This window comes from Bactrocera tryoni, chromosome 3, assembly GCF_016617805.1.
Source record: "Bactrocera tryoni isolate S06 chromosome 3, CSIRO_BtryS06_freeze2, whole genome shotgun sequence".
NCBI classification, from domain to species: domain Eukaryota; kingdom Metazoa; phylum Arthropoda; class Insecta; order Diptera; family Tephritidae; genus Bactrocera; species Bactrocera tryoni.
The window spans coordinates 11201440-11220559 of record NC_052501.1 but is presented as its reverse complement, the minus strand read 5'-3'; the positions used below and the strand labels follow the sequence as shown (position 1 = coordinate 11220559).

The 19120-nt window shown below is 36.2% G+C and overlaps 1 protein-coding gene across 1 annotated transcript in view; it reads left to right on the top strand.

Moving 5' to 3' along the window:
- LOC120772930 overlaps window positions 1–19120 on the top strand; it is a 58716-nt gene that overhangs the window by 9178 nt on the left and 30418 nt on the right. Inside the window, exons 2-3 of the mRNA XM_040101830.1 lie at window positions 17144–17567; window positions 17671–17886. Coding sequence (XP_039957764.1) covers window positions 17144–17567; window positions 17671–17886 — 640 coding nt within the window. The remainder of the gene's footprint in view (window positions 1–17143; window positions 17568–17670; window positions 17887–19120) is intronic.

Below are 19120 nucleotides of genomic sequence, written 5' to 3'. Positions count from 1 at the left end.
GCATAACGAGGGAACCCGCAATTTAGACACATTTAAATGGGATTTACCCACCCATACACACATAACACATTTGTACAAACATGCATGTGTGTGTGTATGCATTTTAATGTATTTGCTCTTATGTATTCGCCTGTGTTATTAACATCTCTTTTAAATGCACGATTCTTGTGCATTTTTCATGCCAGACGGCAGTTAAGTGGAGCAAAAGTTAAATAAAGAAAAATAATAATAAATATAAGAAGTGGCTGCGAAAAAGGGAAAATTAGCATTCAGCATTTTTTGCATTTTAGAAAAATAACGCACGCGAAAAATGCCTGCAAGAAGCACGTGCGAAAAAAAATTAAAATTGTTGTGGCTTAAGGTAGTACTAAAGTAAGTATGGTGTAACAAATTATGGCTATCACTTTCAAAAATTCAAATCAATGAACATAAATTGTTTCTCATATGTAAAACAAAATCTCGATTTAGAATATTGCGGAGGAAGACTTATACAACCAGCTTTTAGTTTTAATTATACAAGCAGTGTTCCAAAGTAAACAGGACTTAAAAAAACAGAAAAAAAGGTTTTTTCGACAAAATCAATTAATTTTATTCAAAATAGTCTTCTTCTGCTTCAATACAGCTTTTTGCACCGTCCAAAAGCATGTCGAACGAGTGTTTTTGCTCGTTGGCCGGTATGGCGGTGCAAATGTTTGAATGGCCTCTGTGTCTGCATAACGCTTTCCTTCATGAGAAAATGCATTTCTCCGAAAAGAAAGGAGTCACACGGTGCCATATTAGGTGAATACGTGGAGTGGTTAATGTTTAAAATGTGATGTTTGGTCAAATAATCGTCCTTCGAATGTTGGATTCTGAGCAAATTTTTGGTCGTCAGTCAACTAGTGCGGAATAAACCCTGCACACACCTTTCGTAAGCCCAAATGTTCTTCCAAATGCGATATATCGATGTTTTGCAGATGTTCAATTCCATTTCCATGAATTTCAATGATGATTTCGGCTGATTTTTGATGAATTAATGCACAGTTTCGATGGAATTTCCGGTGATCACGGATTTTGATTGGCTCACATGTTGAACGTCATTTATGTCCTCACGACCACTTTGAAAGCGTTGAAACCACTCTTGCACTCTGCAACGGGATAGGCAAGCATCGCCATAAACTTGTTTAATCAATTGAGATGTTTCGGTAAAAGTTTTACCAATTTTAAATCAAAATTTAATGTTGGCTCTTTGTTCGAAGCTCATTTTCGCACCGATAACACAAACATACTGACACTTAAAACGCAATAACTTCACTTCCAATCGACGAAATGTCTCACAGGATAATCGATAAAGATAGCAGATTCTAACGCACCAGACGACATATAGATGGCAGCATCAGGGGGCTAGATTCAAATATTCCTGTTTACTTTGGAACGCACCTTGTATAGGTTAGGTTAGGCTAGTCTGGTACCTCCAAGACCTCCTTACCTCATATCGTGAAAACCCTAGATACTTGCATCTAGTCTTGCCAAGGCAGGACAGAAGATACTTCATTGTTTGCTTGGTGCCTTCTTCTAGACATTTGGTTGTTGTATAGATTGGATAAACATTTTTTTAATCAGAATAAACAGTTTTTACTAATGAAGGTTGTATCGATTGGAGGCTAATTTTTTAAAGATGCCCCACTTTTTGTTTGAGGTATCTGTCTACAAGTCATCTGGAAGAACATGAGTCAACCTATATGGTATATGAAGGCAAAACCAAAGCTCACGACCTATTTTAAATCTTTTTATTGCTATCACAACATGTATATCTTGTACAGACAAACACTGTAACGAGTGAAGAATGGGTATATCACCTGATCAAACTTGATTCAGGCTTTTCCATATAAATTGTGTGCAAAAACCGCATTGATAAATATTTGATTCCTAGATTGGCACAAGCTATGTTAATGTTCATATGACCTATGATTTCCATATGCCAATTAGTAAACTGACGATTTTTATCAAGGAAACATGTTGAACTACGAGATTGATTAAAACTTTGTGTTTATTATAGAATTACGGCAACGGAATCATTGAAAATGTTGCTGAAGTGTTTTGGAGAGTCTATCATATCACGTACATAAATATTTGTGTGGCATAAAACATCGTGTAGGCCTTGAAAACTTGTCTCATGCGAGTCATTCATTCACCTCTTTTAATGACGATAATACCAAAAATGTTAAAGAAACAGCTTATGAAAATCGTTGTGTTGGCATCCGAGAGATATCAAATGATCTCAAAACACTGTATGAATCAACTAAAGACAGTTGGGTTAATATTTTGGGTTTTCATGTACGTCAAGATACATTTAGAATGGGACTCGTACCAAAAAGCGAAATCTTTAACAAAAACAGCTTTGAGCAGAAATAGTCAAAGAATTTCTTGACTACATGGATGAGGACCCTTCATTTACTTATTATGTATACGCCTTCATTACTGATGGCGTGACGTGACGTCGAAACTCTCCAACAATATAACAACTGGGGCTCTAATGAGCTGAGATCGAAAACAAAAATCGACCATATACATAGATAGAACCAAGATAGATAGAACCAAGAAGGTCGCGGCGATTCACTGATTATTATTATCATTATTGTTGTGTTGATTTGACTTTAAATTTCTCTTACAAAATGACAGGACAACCAAATTGGAGGACTTAGCATATGAACTGTTCCTCCAGCCGCATTGTCGATATTTGGCCCCTACTGGTGAATACCTTTTATGTCCAAATTTTAAAAAGTCGCACGCTGGGCAGAAATTTAATTAACTTATGGTGCTTATCTCCACCACGAAGGCTAACTTTTAGGTGTTCAGGAATGGGATTTTCTAGACAGGCTAAAGAAACTAAAGCATTGTTGAGTCCAGAGTGTGGATATAATAGGAAGCTTTAAAAAAAAATCAATATTTAACTTAGGTTCTTTTCTGGTTAAATATTTTTGGGAGCGAACTCGAAAACATAACCCTATATTTAGCTTGATAAGTTTTAGGCTACAGTTTAATTGGAGGGAATTATAATTTACAGAGAAATTCATTGTCTTATAAAGTTGCATCAATCTACATAGTGTTGTAATTTTACAAAGCCGAAACTATCTGTATCAATATAGTTATGAGATATTAAAGAAAAGTATTTTTTTTAGTTTTGTGTTCACTGCACTGGTAAACAAAAATCCACTTGTTTTTTGTGGCATGAACAGAACAAAGTGTTTATTATGTAAGAATTGGCACAAGTGCAGAAAATAGCTACAGATTCCTTCTATCACCCAAAATGTTTTTGCTAGGAGGATTTTTGTTTAAAAAAAAGCGATAGATATATTATTGTTATATTATTTTATAAACTAAAGAGTACCTTAAAATGTTACTGTCGTTGTTTTTCGGTGATATTATGTTTTTGGTGTATCCCTTAACAATGTCCAGCAGCACCTTGGTACCGTTTCTCCATACCAGAAATGTCTTGGTGGAGTCGTTCCCCCTGTTCGTCACTTACGGCCCCTAAATTTTCGGAGAAAAATCCAGATGGGAGTTCAGAAAGTGAATTTTTAGGGACATGTAGCAACCCATTTTTTTATAGGCAGTAAGTAGTTCAGTCACAAGATCTTTGTAATTGTCGGCTTTCACAATTCCAACGGGTTTAAAGGTACTCAGGCTTGTATTTCGGTTTCAATGTTTCATCTTTCATTAGTTTTCCTATTTGCGGACCCACAAATATGCCCTCCTTAATTTTTGCTTCACTGACTCTTGGAAATTTTTGTTTCAGTTACAAGAACCCTCATTCATTTCTGTTCATAGTGTTAACAAAATTCTTCATTAAACCCAATTTAATAAGTAAAAGTGGTAATAATACCTTTTAAGGATCAACTAGAGGTTCACTGGTAATGTTTTTTTGTGCCGGAGTGAATGCCTGACGTACTGGAGATTGGTCGAAGTAGTTATGTGAATTTGCTGAATAGCCAGAAGTTACACGAAGGTAATTCAGGCGAATACGGTGGTTGCGGTACGATATTAGTTGTAAATGTGGTAAAATGATCACGAATTACCAATGCAGTATGAGATGGCGCATTATGGCACTTCTTTGTTCAGTAAAATCAGACATGGTAAAAATCGAAGAACACACTTTTAGAGCCTCACAAAACGACGCTTATCTCAAATACTCATGAATATTTTGACGTGAAATTTAGCTTAGATGTCACTAACGGTACTACCAACTTACAGTAAAAAAATTTATCGATTCGAAAAACTCGCGAAGTATAAATAAAAAATTCACCTTTCAATTTGATCACAGTAGTATTGTAAAATTTAAAGTCGCAGGTTACAGAATATCTGTGGGTGATAGAAAAATTCCGTTTTCAGATTTGACTTCAGGGTATCAAACTGCATTAGAACACCTAAGAATTGTCATGTGACAAATTATGTGTCTACCAGTGCTATTATCTTCACCAAACGTATTTAAAACACAAAATTAACAGTTATTTTTATTTATCAATAGCTAAAGGAAAATTTGAAAAAACTCTGCGATATCGTGTAAAGGGGAATAGACCTAAACAAGGAATGGTGTAGAGGGATTGAACTGAACATCCACCCATTTAAGACGACCACTGTTCCGTTTACGAGACGTAGGTCCCTGCCCGGCTTCATCAACCTCTTGGTCTCATGCTGGATTGCACTCTGCGGTAAAAACAGCATGTTGACAGCATGTGACCTAAATACACACTACTCCAAATGACAGCAGAAGGGTTTGGTAGAGGTAAAACTCATCTAATATTGGCGAAATACCACTGAAGGGAACTTGCGCAGGAGTTGCGGGACCACACATAAAGCTCTCCATATCTTAGGGTAGTTTTCCAAGCATATTCCAAGCAGAGGTCTTCAATATAAGTCGGGGCGTAGAGATAAACCTCGACCGTAACTATCACAATGAAAGTATAGTTATACTCAGCTACAGTCAAGCGGGACTTAAAGTGATCTCCACATGAGAGATCAAATCGCTATTGGTGCAGGACACCTTATCTGCATGCCGGTAATGAACTGGCTGATGAGTCGTAGCGTTCACCAACATGGTAGTATCCGAACTGTTCATTACGATTGGTTCCCATACTATAAAGGAGCTGCTTTACAAGGATGAAGCAGTAGGTATTGAGGGATATTGGCAACAACTCCATGCTATGCGTCATAGCTAATTGGTGGTTACAAACATAAGATATTTAAATATGTAATCAACCCAAGGCACAAACTCAGGTTACTTGTTGCCTTCTATGCTGGCCATTGCAAGCTCAAGAAGCACTTACAGATCATAAGCTAATTGACTGCATTTCTTTCTTCCCAAAAAAGAAATTGCGGAATACTGAAGTCAAAGTTTATTTTAGGCTAAAATTAATGTTGTTTTAGTGGATGGTATTTACTGAGAGAATAATGTTTTCGGCTGACCACAGAAGTTTTTTCGGACTTAACTTCCATTTTGAATACTTTATACTCGCAGTACCCTATTGGCTATGTTCAGTTCTCACAAAATCTTTAGATTTTATTTATTATTCCATGCCATTAAAATTTCTCTTATTTTCGAAAACTCCTGTCTCAAACCCGTGCATTTAGAATACAATGCCAATGTAGTACTCTATTGTATAAAGAAATAAATTAAAAAACAATATTAATAAAACCACTTTTTAAAAACTAACCAATAAATAAGTCATACATACTGTTACTCTCCCTGAACTCCGCCCACTTTAGCTGGCGTGTAGGCCACTTAAAAGCCTTGCAGCGGAGTAATAAGTGCCAGTGCTTTGCCTCAGGGCATATTGAAAATTATTTGTTATTAAGCACCGTAACACAGCATTAAGTAATCGTATGCTTATCGCCATGCAACTACCAGTATCATTGAGTTTAAGGTAACACGAGAACAGTAGTCGTAAGCTAATGGAATAAAGAAACGGAGTGTAAAGTCGTAAACGGAGAGCGCTACGGTTTTTGCTAGCTTTTCACACCTTACAATCGTATTTATTTATATGACACGCAATATTCGAAAACATAAACTTGGGATTATTTCTAGAAAATAATAGGAGTTTTTATATTCCAAAAAATAGCATATGCCCTACAGCTAATCGGACTGTGGGAGAGTTTAGCACGCAGAGAATACATTTGAAACTTAAGGAGTTATATCAACTTGCAAGTTAGAATGCAAGTCAAATGTGTTTTTTCTTACATTTTTGCAACTTTTTAACAAACTTATTTTGCTTATATTTATTTTTAATTTTCAGTTTAACTTTTAAATCTCTGCTTAAAACCACTTTTCTTGCTAACACGATATCAAAAGTAGTCGGCAAATCATTTTCCCTTTCGGAGCAAATAGAATTTCCTACCATACCGTTTCACACTAATACCCCTTTGTTTCCATATGCACATATTCACAACTACTGTACTTATATATTATAATACAATTATCCCTTTTTGCATGGTGTATACTTGTATATACTTTAGTTGACTCACAATAGCAGCTAAAAGCCCTATTTATTGCCTGCTTTGCATAATCGTCGCTTGGCTTCCTCTTGGCACTATGCATTAAGCTCTGCATATACTTAATTTGGATTAGCGTTTTGCGTACCTTAACGAAATGGCTTTTGGCATAGAGAAAACATAGACTCACAACATCTTTAAGTTTCGGCGCAGAACACGTAAACTATGAACGAATGGTTGCATGCATACTCTTATGTATGTGTTAATGTATTGGCGGTCACGTTTCTTAAGCAGTTCCAGTTATAGCGCATGTAGGAAGTTTCTGTGCTTATCGGAGACCACATAGCTACAAAATATTTTGACACAGTAGCAAAAACGCGCTTATTAATATACACAAATCACGTGATACTAAATGCTTTTCGAAAAATTGTGGATGTTGTAATTGTAACATGGAAATCAAATATCAGATTTTGGTTAGCCAATGTCACAAAATTAAACTGCTAAAAACATCAAACATCATTGAAGATGGCAAGATATTATAGATAATAATTTTAATGATACCTTTTTATGTTCGTATTGTCTCTATGAGAGGTCCACTACAACTGATCTTTTGTCAGTGGAGCAACTTTTGACATTTAAAAAAAATGGAAAAAGAGAGATATTTATTTTAACAGAGAACTTTTTTTGATAACATAAAAATACCGGTCACTTGATGAGTATTACATGGCTGCGATAGCAAAGCAAACATCTGTAAATAGTTAGTTGGTCTCCGTATAGGTCATGAGTACCGAACACAAGAAAACAAGTGGATGTCCAACAGAGATTGTTTTAGACAAAACCATAAGAAAAATCTACCAAATGATATTGGATGAATATAAATCAAGTTATCATCCAAGAAAGCTGAGAATGCGAAAGCTCTCTGAAAAGTCAGTGGTAATACTTCATGAATTAAGCTTCAAATTGCTTTCACATTCACATATTTTTCGTATAAAGCTTCCAAAGACTATGATATCTGCTCTTATAAGGATGTTTTTTGATAGAAGAATTGGCTTAACAAAGATGATCAATGAGACTGAGGTCTGCTTTGAAGTACATGGTAAACCATACAATCGTACAAACATTTTATGTCAAAACTTTTAAATAGTTAGCAATAATAGGCCCTAACTTCTAGTTAATAATCTAATCGAAAAAAATAGAATTATGTAACCAGTGTGTATTAGTTTTAAATTTTTTCCAATGCTTTCAGAAATAATAGATTCAGTGTATGTGCCTCGACTATTCCTTTTCATATAATGTGAAGTTAGACAATTATATCTTAACCTATTAGTGGTTGTAATATATGTACTCCAGACATATCAATAAAACCATTGTTTCTCTTCTTTTTAATAAACGTTTTAACGACTTAAATGAGTTGGAAAGAGATTGACATAGAATCATACTATATATTATATATTTTAATTAAGAAATAACTTTTGTCAATTAATTTTTAAAGAAATCTTCAACTTAGGAAGGCGATCTGTGTTGGGAACATAGTTCTTTGTCAGCTCTTAGTACATCCGGCATTGAACTATACCAATCAAAGTATTATTCGCCGTATTTTCATCAACTATACTTTTAGAGAATCAGGGTGAATGAAAAAGAGGTCTTTAAGAGTACCTAACCCAACCTAACCAACTTTCATAACTTCTTTTATTGGTTTTTAAATTACTGTTTTTTGCATTTTACGTTACCGCGAAAGCTATGGATGAGACCAATATATGGGTTACTTCACTTGGTAATCAAAAATCCGGATAGGAAAGTTTCGGATGGCTTACACAAAACTTTTCTCGCAGAAACTGAACCAATATTTAAATGTTTCATTTAACAGATAATATTAAATCATATTATTTACTTATATTCATATTACATACGTTATATTTTGATTGGTTTAAACGGGTTTTTCAATAGGGACGCTACCAAAGTAGACCGATGGGACAATAAACGACGCCATATTTTTCCGCGCTCTTTTCACATTTCTCTTTAGTAAGGTTTGCCATTTCGTCATGGAAAAATATACTACACAATAGTCGTCCTGTCAGATCAACAATTGAGCGTCTAGTGAAAAATTTGAGTGAGACAAAGAATTGCCCGTAGTGTCGAAAATATTGCTGTCGTTAACGCATCAATTGAAGAAGATCCAAATCAGCGTGCGAGCGCCGTTCTCTGTGACGTAGTTGTGGGTAACTTTGCAAAAATATCATAGCCTACATCCTTACAAGATGAAATTGACGCAAGAACTGAAACCGCTTGACCACCAAATCGTCGAATGTTCATGAATTGGGTTGAACTACAACTTGAAAATATCTGGATTTTCATCGAAAAATCATCTTCAGCGATGAAGCTCATTTCTAGCTGAATGGCTTCGCCAATAAGCTAAATATGCTTCATTGGTCAGGCAGCAATCCACACGTACTCCATTACTTATCCCTATCTCGAAAAAATTACGGTTTGGTGATGTTTATGAACCGGTGGCGTCATTGAGAATCACTATAGCTCAATGATAACCGAATATTTTTGGCCTGAATTGGATGATATGGACTTAGATAATATGTGGTTCCAACAGGATAGCGCCACAAGCCAGAGCGAATGTCACAACCGATTCATTGAAAACCAAGTTTGGTAAACGAGTTATCTCACGAATTGGCAAAGTCTAATGGCCGCCTAGGTCGTGCGATTTGATACCGTTAGGCTATGTCCTGTGGAGTTACTTTCAGTCGATGATCTATGCCAACAAGCCAGCAACGGTTGTTGGACTTCTAATGAATATCGAACGAAACTTGGATTGAGTGTTTTGATTTCTTCAGGCGTGATCGCATGTTTAATGAAACTTTTAGTTAATTTTTGGGACCTACAAAAACCTAACACCAAAAAATAATTGTTATTTAAAGGACCAAATGATACGTGAAATTATCAAATTACAAATACAATATTTTGAGAGTACACTTTACTAAATTGCAATAAAATCATCAAAAGCATTAATAAAATTAAAATGTTCTCCTTTAAGATCCCGCACACTCTCAATATTAAACTGCCACACAAAGTATGTACTTTTTGGGTCAATGTGTCACAACTGACATGCAACCCATATTCTTGCACCCTTGCAGGTGAGAAAACGACAAATAAAGGGTGGGACACAAAAACACGGTCAAATTAAAAGGTAGAAAGTGAATAATGAAAGAATGGGAATAAACGAAATTGCCGGCAATAATGCAAGTGAAAGTGATTGGCATGCGCACTTGTTGTTGTTATTGTTTTTCTTAAGAATTTAAGTTGACTACGTGTGGCTTACCAGCTTGCCATTAGTGCTGGTGCTGTGACTGTGCGGCGTTTGCAACTAAGACGCGCCTCTTCTCGGTAGCAGCTACCGACGGCTTCCTGCGACATGCTTTAAATGTTTAATTAATTCCATAATAAATGTTGCATCCTTAGCCTCAATAGGGAGCTAAGCGCGCACAAAGTAAAGCCATTAACACCAGAAAATGTGCACACAGGCTGTGGTGGTGTGGTGATGGTGGTGGTTGTATCATCGGCGCTTAGACGACGGTTCGTTGGTGCTCAGCAGACACAATTTCTCTACGTCAGCAGGTGTGAAAAATTTTGGTATATATATATACCATATACACATATATACATATATGTATATATACTAATTTATTTATGTCAGCATACATGCACATATATACTTCAATGTATATGTATGTCGCTCTGTGTAGCTAGCTCGACTCAACCAAATTGGGTGACTCCATTACAGTGCAATGACGTAGCCGGCTGTCACTGCTACACACTCACACTCACACGCTGAGAGTCACTTTCGCGCTGTTGTTGTCGCATATCGAGCAGCTTCTGATGACTCTGACTAAGGTGTCGTCGAGATTCGCCGGCGGCAGTGTTCCCATTGCTGCTCTGCTGCTTGCTAAGAGCCAGCGCATTGTTATTGTCATCGCTGCCAGGCAAAATGTATATTAACCCCTTTACCGACTTAGCCGACACGTAGCTGCACTCTTTTGCACATACACACATACATGCATGCATAATTATGCTAAAGACACAGGGACACACACACATACATGCTTCACCTATACACTCACGCGCATAAGCACGTGCTGGCAAATAATGGCGCCAGCACTTTCTTTTATGCTTTTACGCTTTTATTTTCTATGGCTCCCTTATTTCCTACCTCTCTTCATTTTCCTGAAATGTTTTTTTTTTTTTTTTTGCAACCAACAGCTCCTTGCAAGTCCCGTGTTTGTCATAATAAAAACAACAATAAATTTGCTAGCTTCTAGCGTGTTTGTTTTTGTTATTGCCATTTTCATTCTCATTTTCAAACCACCATTCTTGCATTGTACTTGCCGTTGTTGTTGCTGTGCGCTCCTTTAAACTCCTTGTGACCACTAAATGGGGGGAAAAAGAAAAGCGAAATTGCAATGCAGGAATTCTGAGTGTATGCTTACAGCTGCGCTAGTGTGTGGGTAAGTGCTCGGTGCCTGCATTGCATAAGTGTCATATAAGTATGTGGCACATGTGTCTTTGCCGCCACATGCCGCTGGATACTTGGCCAGGTTCTACAGGCGCGAACGACTTCATTTCCAGCAGCACATACACACACATACCTGCCTTGGTGTGTGGCGGCAATTTTTCTACACATTCCCATGAGTACATACATACATACACATACCTATACATATAACCAAGAAGTGTTTATATGTATGTATATGCAACGACTGTAATTTTATGTCGCCCTCAAGTAGTTCTTCTAGCACTTGCACTATGCCGCCACACACACATATATACATACTAAGTCACCCACACATTGAAAGAGTTGCCACACTCACAGACTTGCCACACTCTCTTCGCCACCTTTGTAGTAAATATTTTGAAGTTGTTTGTTGAAAGCCTCAACTACGCGCCGCTTGTCTAATTGCTAGTTGCCGTGTCGTTGTAAGTGACTTTTACTCTTCGACGTCAGACAAATTTGTATATACATGTGTATGTGTTAGACAGTTATATCACAGCCTGCACTTCTTTATAACTTACACAGCGCTACACACACACATACATACATTCTATAGACATTAAACACATTTTAGTCATTAACGTTGCCACACTTAAGCAACACACACACCAGCATAATTACAGGTTGCCACCATGTGTGTATGTATGCATAGTGTGCGCCTCGAGAATTATGTAATTATGATTAAGGCACATTTCACATGTGTGTTTAAGTGCATTCGCCAACTTGGGCAGCAGTATTCTGTATAGAGTAATTTTAAACCATTAGAAAGTGGTTGGGCCGGCAAGGGTTTGGTATAATGTTTCTAGTGTGTTAACTTAAAATTTAAAATATTATTAAATAACGGAAACATTTATATCAAATATTGAATTTATACATTTCTTTCTCAAGTTTAGTTTAGAAAGTGTGTTCCTTTTAGACATTGGGTTTTCAAGAAGAAATAAAATGTGTACGCCAAAATAACTGAAACCACAGTAAGGAATAGCAGGATTCATCTCGGCACTACAGGAGGCTGCTCACTAGGTGGAGTTCTTTCCCCTTGTTATGGAGGCTTGTCGTGAACGACCTAGTAGTTTCACCAACTGAAGAAGCACTTATATCAAATGGCTCTAGTTTCTTGTATAAATTACCGGTTCAGCGACAGGGAGTCTGCAACTCCAGAACACCTGCTAATAGTAGTCTGTAGACGCAGGATAAAGATCTTTTGATCCATGTTTCCATATAGGGATTGTGACTTAACAGAGGGCACAATAGACCTAAGGTCGCGGTGCAATCCTCATCTATTTATCTGATCTTAAAGATAAGGGTTTGCCTTTATGTTTTAAAAACTATTTCGATAATTAACTCGGTAGGTTAACATAAATTCAGCCGAGATCGCGCCGAATATTTACGTCCAAGGCGACAGTCGTCTCGTGCTTACCTGCGGAGAAAAGCGACTTCACATACACCAACCAAAAGTAGTGAAGCGGTGTTGCATTGAACGATCTTTGAGTCAAGCCATAGGCCCACGACTCAAGATAATGCGTTTACCAAAGATTTCTTTCTATAAACTGCTTGATTTGTTGGCTATATGGAATGTAGCATCGTCTTTTTGGAACCAAGGGTCATCCCCATCAACATCCTTCAATTTAGGTACTAAAAAGTCATTAATTATTTCTCTATAGCGTTTCCCTGTAACTTTATGGCTGTCTTCATTTGCGAAAAAAGATGAATGAGCTAGTCACCCTGCCCATAAAACTGATCAAGCTTTGAATTTTTGAGTATGTAACGACGCCTAAACAATGGCTAGTGTAACTCCAAATGCGACGGTTTTGTTTTTGTTTCATCGTTTTCTTAAGAAAATCGGGACAGGCTTATGAGGCCACTGCTGGTAAAGAAGCGTAAAATATGACTGCATCTCTTGGACTACTCATAAATTTTGGAAAGAATGGTAGATTCGATCAAATAAAATATGTTACGTATACGCCATGACAAAAACATTTAAAAACTCCGTAAAAAGTACTAAGAGAGTTTATCTGTTTTTGATACAATAAAATAATGGAATTATCTGTTTGGTACGATATAAAATCATATACCTCTACAAAGATTGGACACCGGAAAAAGTTGCAGAAATAGAAACTCTTTGAATTCGGTGGAAAAATCAATGATGTGGATTAGGTATAATACAGCTTTTGCACACTGATGAATTTCAGTTTAAATTTAAAAGCTTTGTTTTGGCAAAATTCTTTTAAGTTTCTTTTAAATGCTTCGTACTGATACAGAGCTTTCAAAGCAAGCCATTCGCCAAAAAGCCATACTTCATAAGACTTCTACGTTCGAACATTAGAAAAACTTAAGAATAATAAACGAAATGCGTAATTATTATTATTAATTAAGAAAATTTCCGCTTTGTTAACTACTTATCTGCTTAGCGTGCTCAACGAGTGTGCCTTTATTCTTACATGCATCTACTCTTTCTTTCTGCCATCGATCTTCTATCACCTTGACATTAATATGACAAATCAGTTTCAAACCGAAATGGAAATATCTTGTGGCAGCGTCGTTATTATATATAAATATATATTCGTTCACCTGTGCATTCGCTTTCAAATCGCGTATTTCATTTAAATCCCGAATGTCTTCAATTATGTCAATCAACAAGCACACATATAAAGCCAATTAATTAACCAAATGGATTTGAGTTTATCTGCGAAACTTTTAGCTGTTTGAAAGTCAATGCGGACAAATGCATACACACGCACAGGTATTACACACACATAAAGCTAAGAATACATACACTTGCAGAGCATTAGGGTAGGTTGAATTGCTCGAAGAAAAGAATTAAAAACAAGTAAGGAAGGGCTAAGTTCGGGTGTCACCGAACATTTTATACTCTCGCATGGTAAAGTGATAATCGAGATTTCATTATCCGTCATTTACATATTTTTCAAATACCGTATTTGTGTAAAGTTTTATTCCGCTATCATCATTGGTTCCTAATGTTTATACTCGTATTATACAAAGAAGGCATCAGATGGAATTCAAAATAGCTTTATATTGGAAGAAGGCGTGGTTGTGAACCGATTTCAGCCATATTTCGTACATGTCATCAGGGTGTTAAGAAAACATTATATACCGAATTTCATTGAAATCGGTCTAGTAGCTCCTGAGATATGCTTCTTGGTCCATAAGTGGGCGGCGCCACGCCCATTTTCAATTTTTAAAAAAAGCCTGGGGGCAGCTTCCTTCTGCCACTTCTTCCGTAAAATTTAGTGTTTCTGACGTTTTTTGTTAGTCGGTTAACGCACTTTTAGTGATTTTGAACATAACCTTTGTATGGGAGGTGGGCGTGGTTATTATCCGATTTCTTCCATTTTTGAACTGTATATGGAAATACCTGAAGAAAACGACTCTGTAGAGTTTGGTTGACATAGCTATAATAGTTTCCGAGATATGTACAAAAAACTTAGTAGGGGGCGGGGCCACGCCCACTTTTCCAAAAAAATTACTTCCAAATATGTCCCTCCCTAATGCGATCCTTTGTGCCAAATTTCACTTTAATATCTTTATTTATGGCTTAGTTATGACACTTTATAGGTTTTCGGTTTCCGCCATTTTGTGGGCGTGGCAGTGGGCCGATTTTGCCCATCTTCGAACTTAACCTTCTTATGGAGCCAAGGAATACGTGTACCAAGTTTCATCATGATATCTCAATTTTTACTCAAGTTACAGCTTGCACGGACGGACGGACAGACGGACGGACGGACAGACAGACATCCGGATTTCGACTCTACTCGTCGCCCTGATCACTTTGGTATATATAACCCTATATCTGACTCTTTTAGTTTTAGGACTTACAAACAACCGTTATGTGAACAAAACTATAATACTCTCGTTAGCAACATTGTTGCGAGAGTATAAAAATATATTCGAACTGTAGAAGACGTTAGTTTCTATATAACCATAGAATATAAATAACTACTTTTAATGCGCAGCCTTAATGAGAAATTGAATAACAATCGATTTTGTTCACATTCCGATATATCATACCAATGGAAACAACATACTAAAATTTGAAATCGATATCTCAAATGATTTTGGTGATACATTTTTTTTTCGAATTTTCGAAATAGCATTTTTCGAGTTTGCTTCGGTGATTACTAGGAGACAAATTATCACTATCCACAGTTTTCTGTACGGTTTGTATGTATTTTTCAATTTTCTATCACCTTGACATTAATATGACGAACATTTTTTTAAGAAACGCCACCATTTTGTCAATTTGTAATTGGTTTTGACCGGAGATACTTATAAGTACAATATCCTCTGGTTTTACGAGAATTCCTTTAAAATTTTATCTACGGTGAAGTTGGGATTGACTGCTGGAGTGGAGAATCTTTTATTTTAACGCCGTTGAGGTCGCGTGTAGCCAGAAAATTATGTATTTTTTAGCTTTTCTAGATTTTCAAACAAATCTTTTATAACAAAAATGAAATTACCCGCCCTAATACACACCACAACTGTTCTAATTCATACAAATGCACATATTCAAATGAGGATACACCTAACTACTTTACCTGCTGTCATTTGGAATGATAATAGTGACTTTCGGTTCTTAATAGAATTAATGACAGCTCGATTGCAGTGAAGAGCATAGATTAATAAGTCATTAACATAATGGAAGCGTATCGACTGGTAAATAATAAACATGTGTACTGCTGTACAAATGCCGATTTCAGTTAATTAATCTGTTTATAAAGGAGAAATATAGCAAAATTATAGATATGTATAATATGATATACAAAAGTCGCTTAAGAGCTTAAAAGCTTTGAGGCCTAAAGTGTTGTTTAAGATAAAGACGAAGTCCAAAGTTATTATTCTCAAATCAGTAACTTTAAGTTTAGCCACTTAGCATCATAAATAAATTTATTCATATGACTCATATGATAGTAAGTATTTTACAAACACTGCCCCTCATAGTTTCATTGCGTTTGGACGACAAAACAAATAGAAAACAAAAACAAGTAAGTAAGAACTAGGCTTGGGTGCAACCGAACATATTATACTCTTGTAATTTGCAAGAATCAAAGCCAGGAAATACTTTAAGGTGTAAAACCAATCATATAGAGTAAAATCAGCCGGATGCTCGAAAATCCTGATATTTGTTATATAGGGGCTAGCCCAAGTTTTCGCTGAAATTTATCAGTTTTAGGCACAAAAATACACCGTTATGAGTAAAACACACTGTTCTGATTTTATTAAGATAACTGACATATTTGCCGATTTACAAGTATGTGCTACAAAGTCACCCCGAAGTTCGAAAAACTTTTTATTAAGTATATGGGGGCTAAGGGAAGTATTGGTCCGAATATTAAAATTTAGTTATATGGGAAGTGGGCGTGGTTGCAATACGAATTCGCCCATTTCCTCACTGTAACATAAAAATGTTCGAATAATGATTTGGCAATCACATCTACCGGAAATGTGATTTGATCTAAAAGTGGGCGGTACCACGCTCTACACTTTAAAGCCCTACTTTAAAGCCCTACTTTTTAACAGTACCGTTAAACAAATGTATGTGGAGTAGGAGGGTTTATGATTCGATTATATTCCTTCTCACACTGTCGGTAATACTTCTTATAAGAATTATCCCAAGCTAATTCTGCTATTGTAGCTTTGGTGGTCTAGCGATTATTTACATTAAACCTATTAGAGGGCGAGGCCACAACCACTTTTTCAAAAATTTTATTATTTTCTTTTGATGGTGTTTTGTGCGCGTGGTAGTGGCCAGATTGCGCCTATCTACGAACTTTATCTTACTTTCTTGCCAAGGAACATGTGTACCCAGTTTTATCATAATTTTTGCTAAAGCTACAGTTTGTACGGATGGGCGGACATACAGACCCGGATTTCAACTTTTCTCGTCATCTTTACCATTTATAAAAATATATATAACCTTATATATAGTATATCTCGCTTAGTTTTAGGTAATACGTACATCCGTTAGATGTATAAAACTATTATACTCTGTAGCGACATGTTGCAAGAGTATAAATATTAAATTTTAGAATTAGTCGTTAATAATTTCTTAGATTATTCCTTTTTCAGTTAACTAATTTCCACACTCATTTACTCTCCTTTCAGATGGTTACCAAAATCTGCAATGCGGCCAGTGGGGCCTGACGCCTCGCACACCGACTGCATACTGGTTGTTGGTGTCTCCCGTCCGAAATTAGCAGTAGTCTTTCTAACAGTTATGTTAATATCACTATTCCTCACCTTTCATGTACTGTACGATAGCGCCGTATATAATATACAAGCAGCACAAGTACTCACCGAACGTCATCGGCTGCGTTTGCTGAGCAGTGCGAGCGGTAGTGGTGGTGGTAGCGCTAACGCTAATAACATCAACAATAATCATTTGCCGGAATTCATCAAACCCGCCGCGGCTGCTGTGGCTGCGGCAGCAGCATTGGCCGCTGTACCCTCCTCGAATCAGATTAGTCATCCAATGGTGTTTCCTTCGAATCGTGTGCACTTTCCGAAAACGAGCCGACGATTGCCGCAAGTAAGTTAATAAGTTTGAATGTTAGTTGTTTTAAGTTTTGAATCTTGTAAAATTATTCACTTTAACTTTTATTTCTTTATTTTCTCAATTATCTCTTTTTCAGGCTCTCATTATCGGCGTTCGAAAGTGTGGCACACGCGCTCTCCTAGAAATGCTGTATCTTCATCCTCGCATACAAAAAGCCGGTGGCGAAGTTCATTTCTTCGATCGTGATGAGAACTACATGAAGGGTTTGGAGTGGTATCGCAAGAAAATGCCACATTCGTTTCGTGGCCAAATTACGATCGAAAAGAGTCCCAGTTACTTCGTGTCGCCAGAGGTAAGAATATTAATATTAAGAAGAAGAAGCTATGAATTTCCAGTTTTGGCAGGAAAGCATATTGTGTGCAGATTTCATGGTTGCCAAGTGAGAAATTATAAGTGAATTTTCCCTTATCTATCAGTCAAATCTCATTTATAGAAAAAATTGTTAGAAGCATTAGAAAAAATTGGTGGAAATTGGCTGAACTGTTTTATCATTGTCAACACTCAAGCTCGTTTAATCAGTTATAACTGCACCACCTTCTCACCTATCTTGCCACATTTTTGCTACTGTCGCTTTGCTGCGTCTTTCGTATATTTCCTTTATTCTTCTCCTGCTAAGGCTATTTGCGCAGTTCGTTATTTCTCACCAAACTTTTGATATTCGAATATTAAAACTATACTTTTTCTCCCTTATTGATTGCTTTTGGGTATTTCGAGCTGATAAAAAAGTTTCGGCTAATTGAGAAATAACTTTCTAATTGTTTATGATTTCTGTGTCATTTATAGATGGAGTCGCCCTCTGGAAAATTTTGCGAAAACTTTTTCTTAGATGTCAACTAGTTATGTTGTATTTATGGTATTTATTTAGTGAAGTATTGATTTGGCCTTCCTCACTTTAGTTACCTTTTGGCGAAATGAGGCTAAGTTTATGGAGAGAAAAAGTGTTAAAAAACTTATTATTTTCTTATTGAGGATATAAATAGGGCAGGCAGCATGATATTTAATAAACGTGGGATATAAAAATAAATTAAAAGGAAAATAATGAGTCAGAATAAAACATTGAATCTATTGAAATTATCGGAATTATGGTGTGATGTGAAGTATTTTACCAAAATTCCCACTGTTTGTATTTTTACTTAATATTTAAGTGCATTTAAATGAAATTGAATCTTCAAGTTATATAGTAGACGTTAAAGAGGCGCTGGATATATGGTAACTGTTTCCGCTTTTCATTTCTATTATTGAATAAAATAAATTTATATTATTTTAATATTAAGGAATTAGGACTATTAGACTGCAAGATCCCAAAAATCTTCCGGGAGAATTGTAAAAGTTAAAGTAAAATGATGTGATAAAAAGAAATAGCGATAATGGAGGTTTGATTATTCCTAAATTGGAATAATCATGGCCTACAGAATCAAAAATGTCTATGTTTAAAGAATATCTCACGAACCGTATAAGTTGTGAGGTGAAACCTAAGCTGAATTGATATAGTACATGCCTCCCAAGTACGATAAAATTTTAAACTG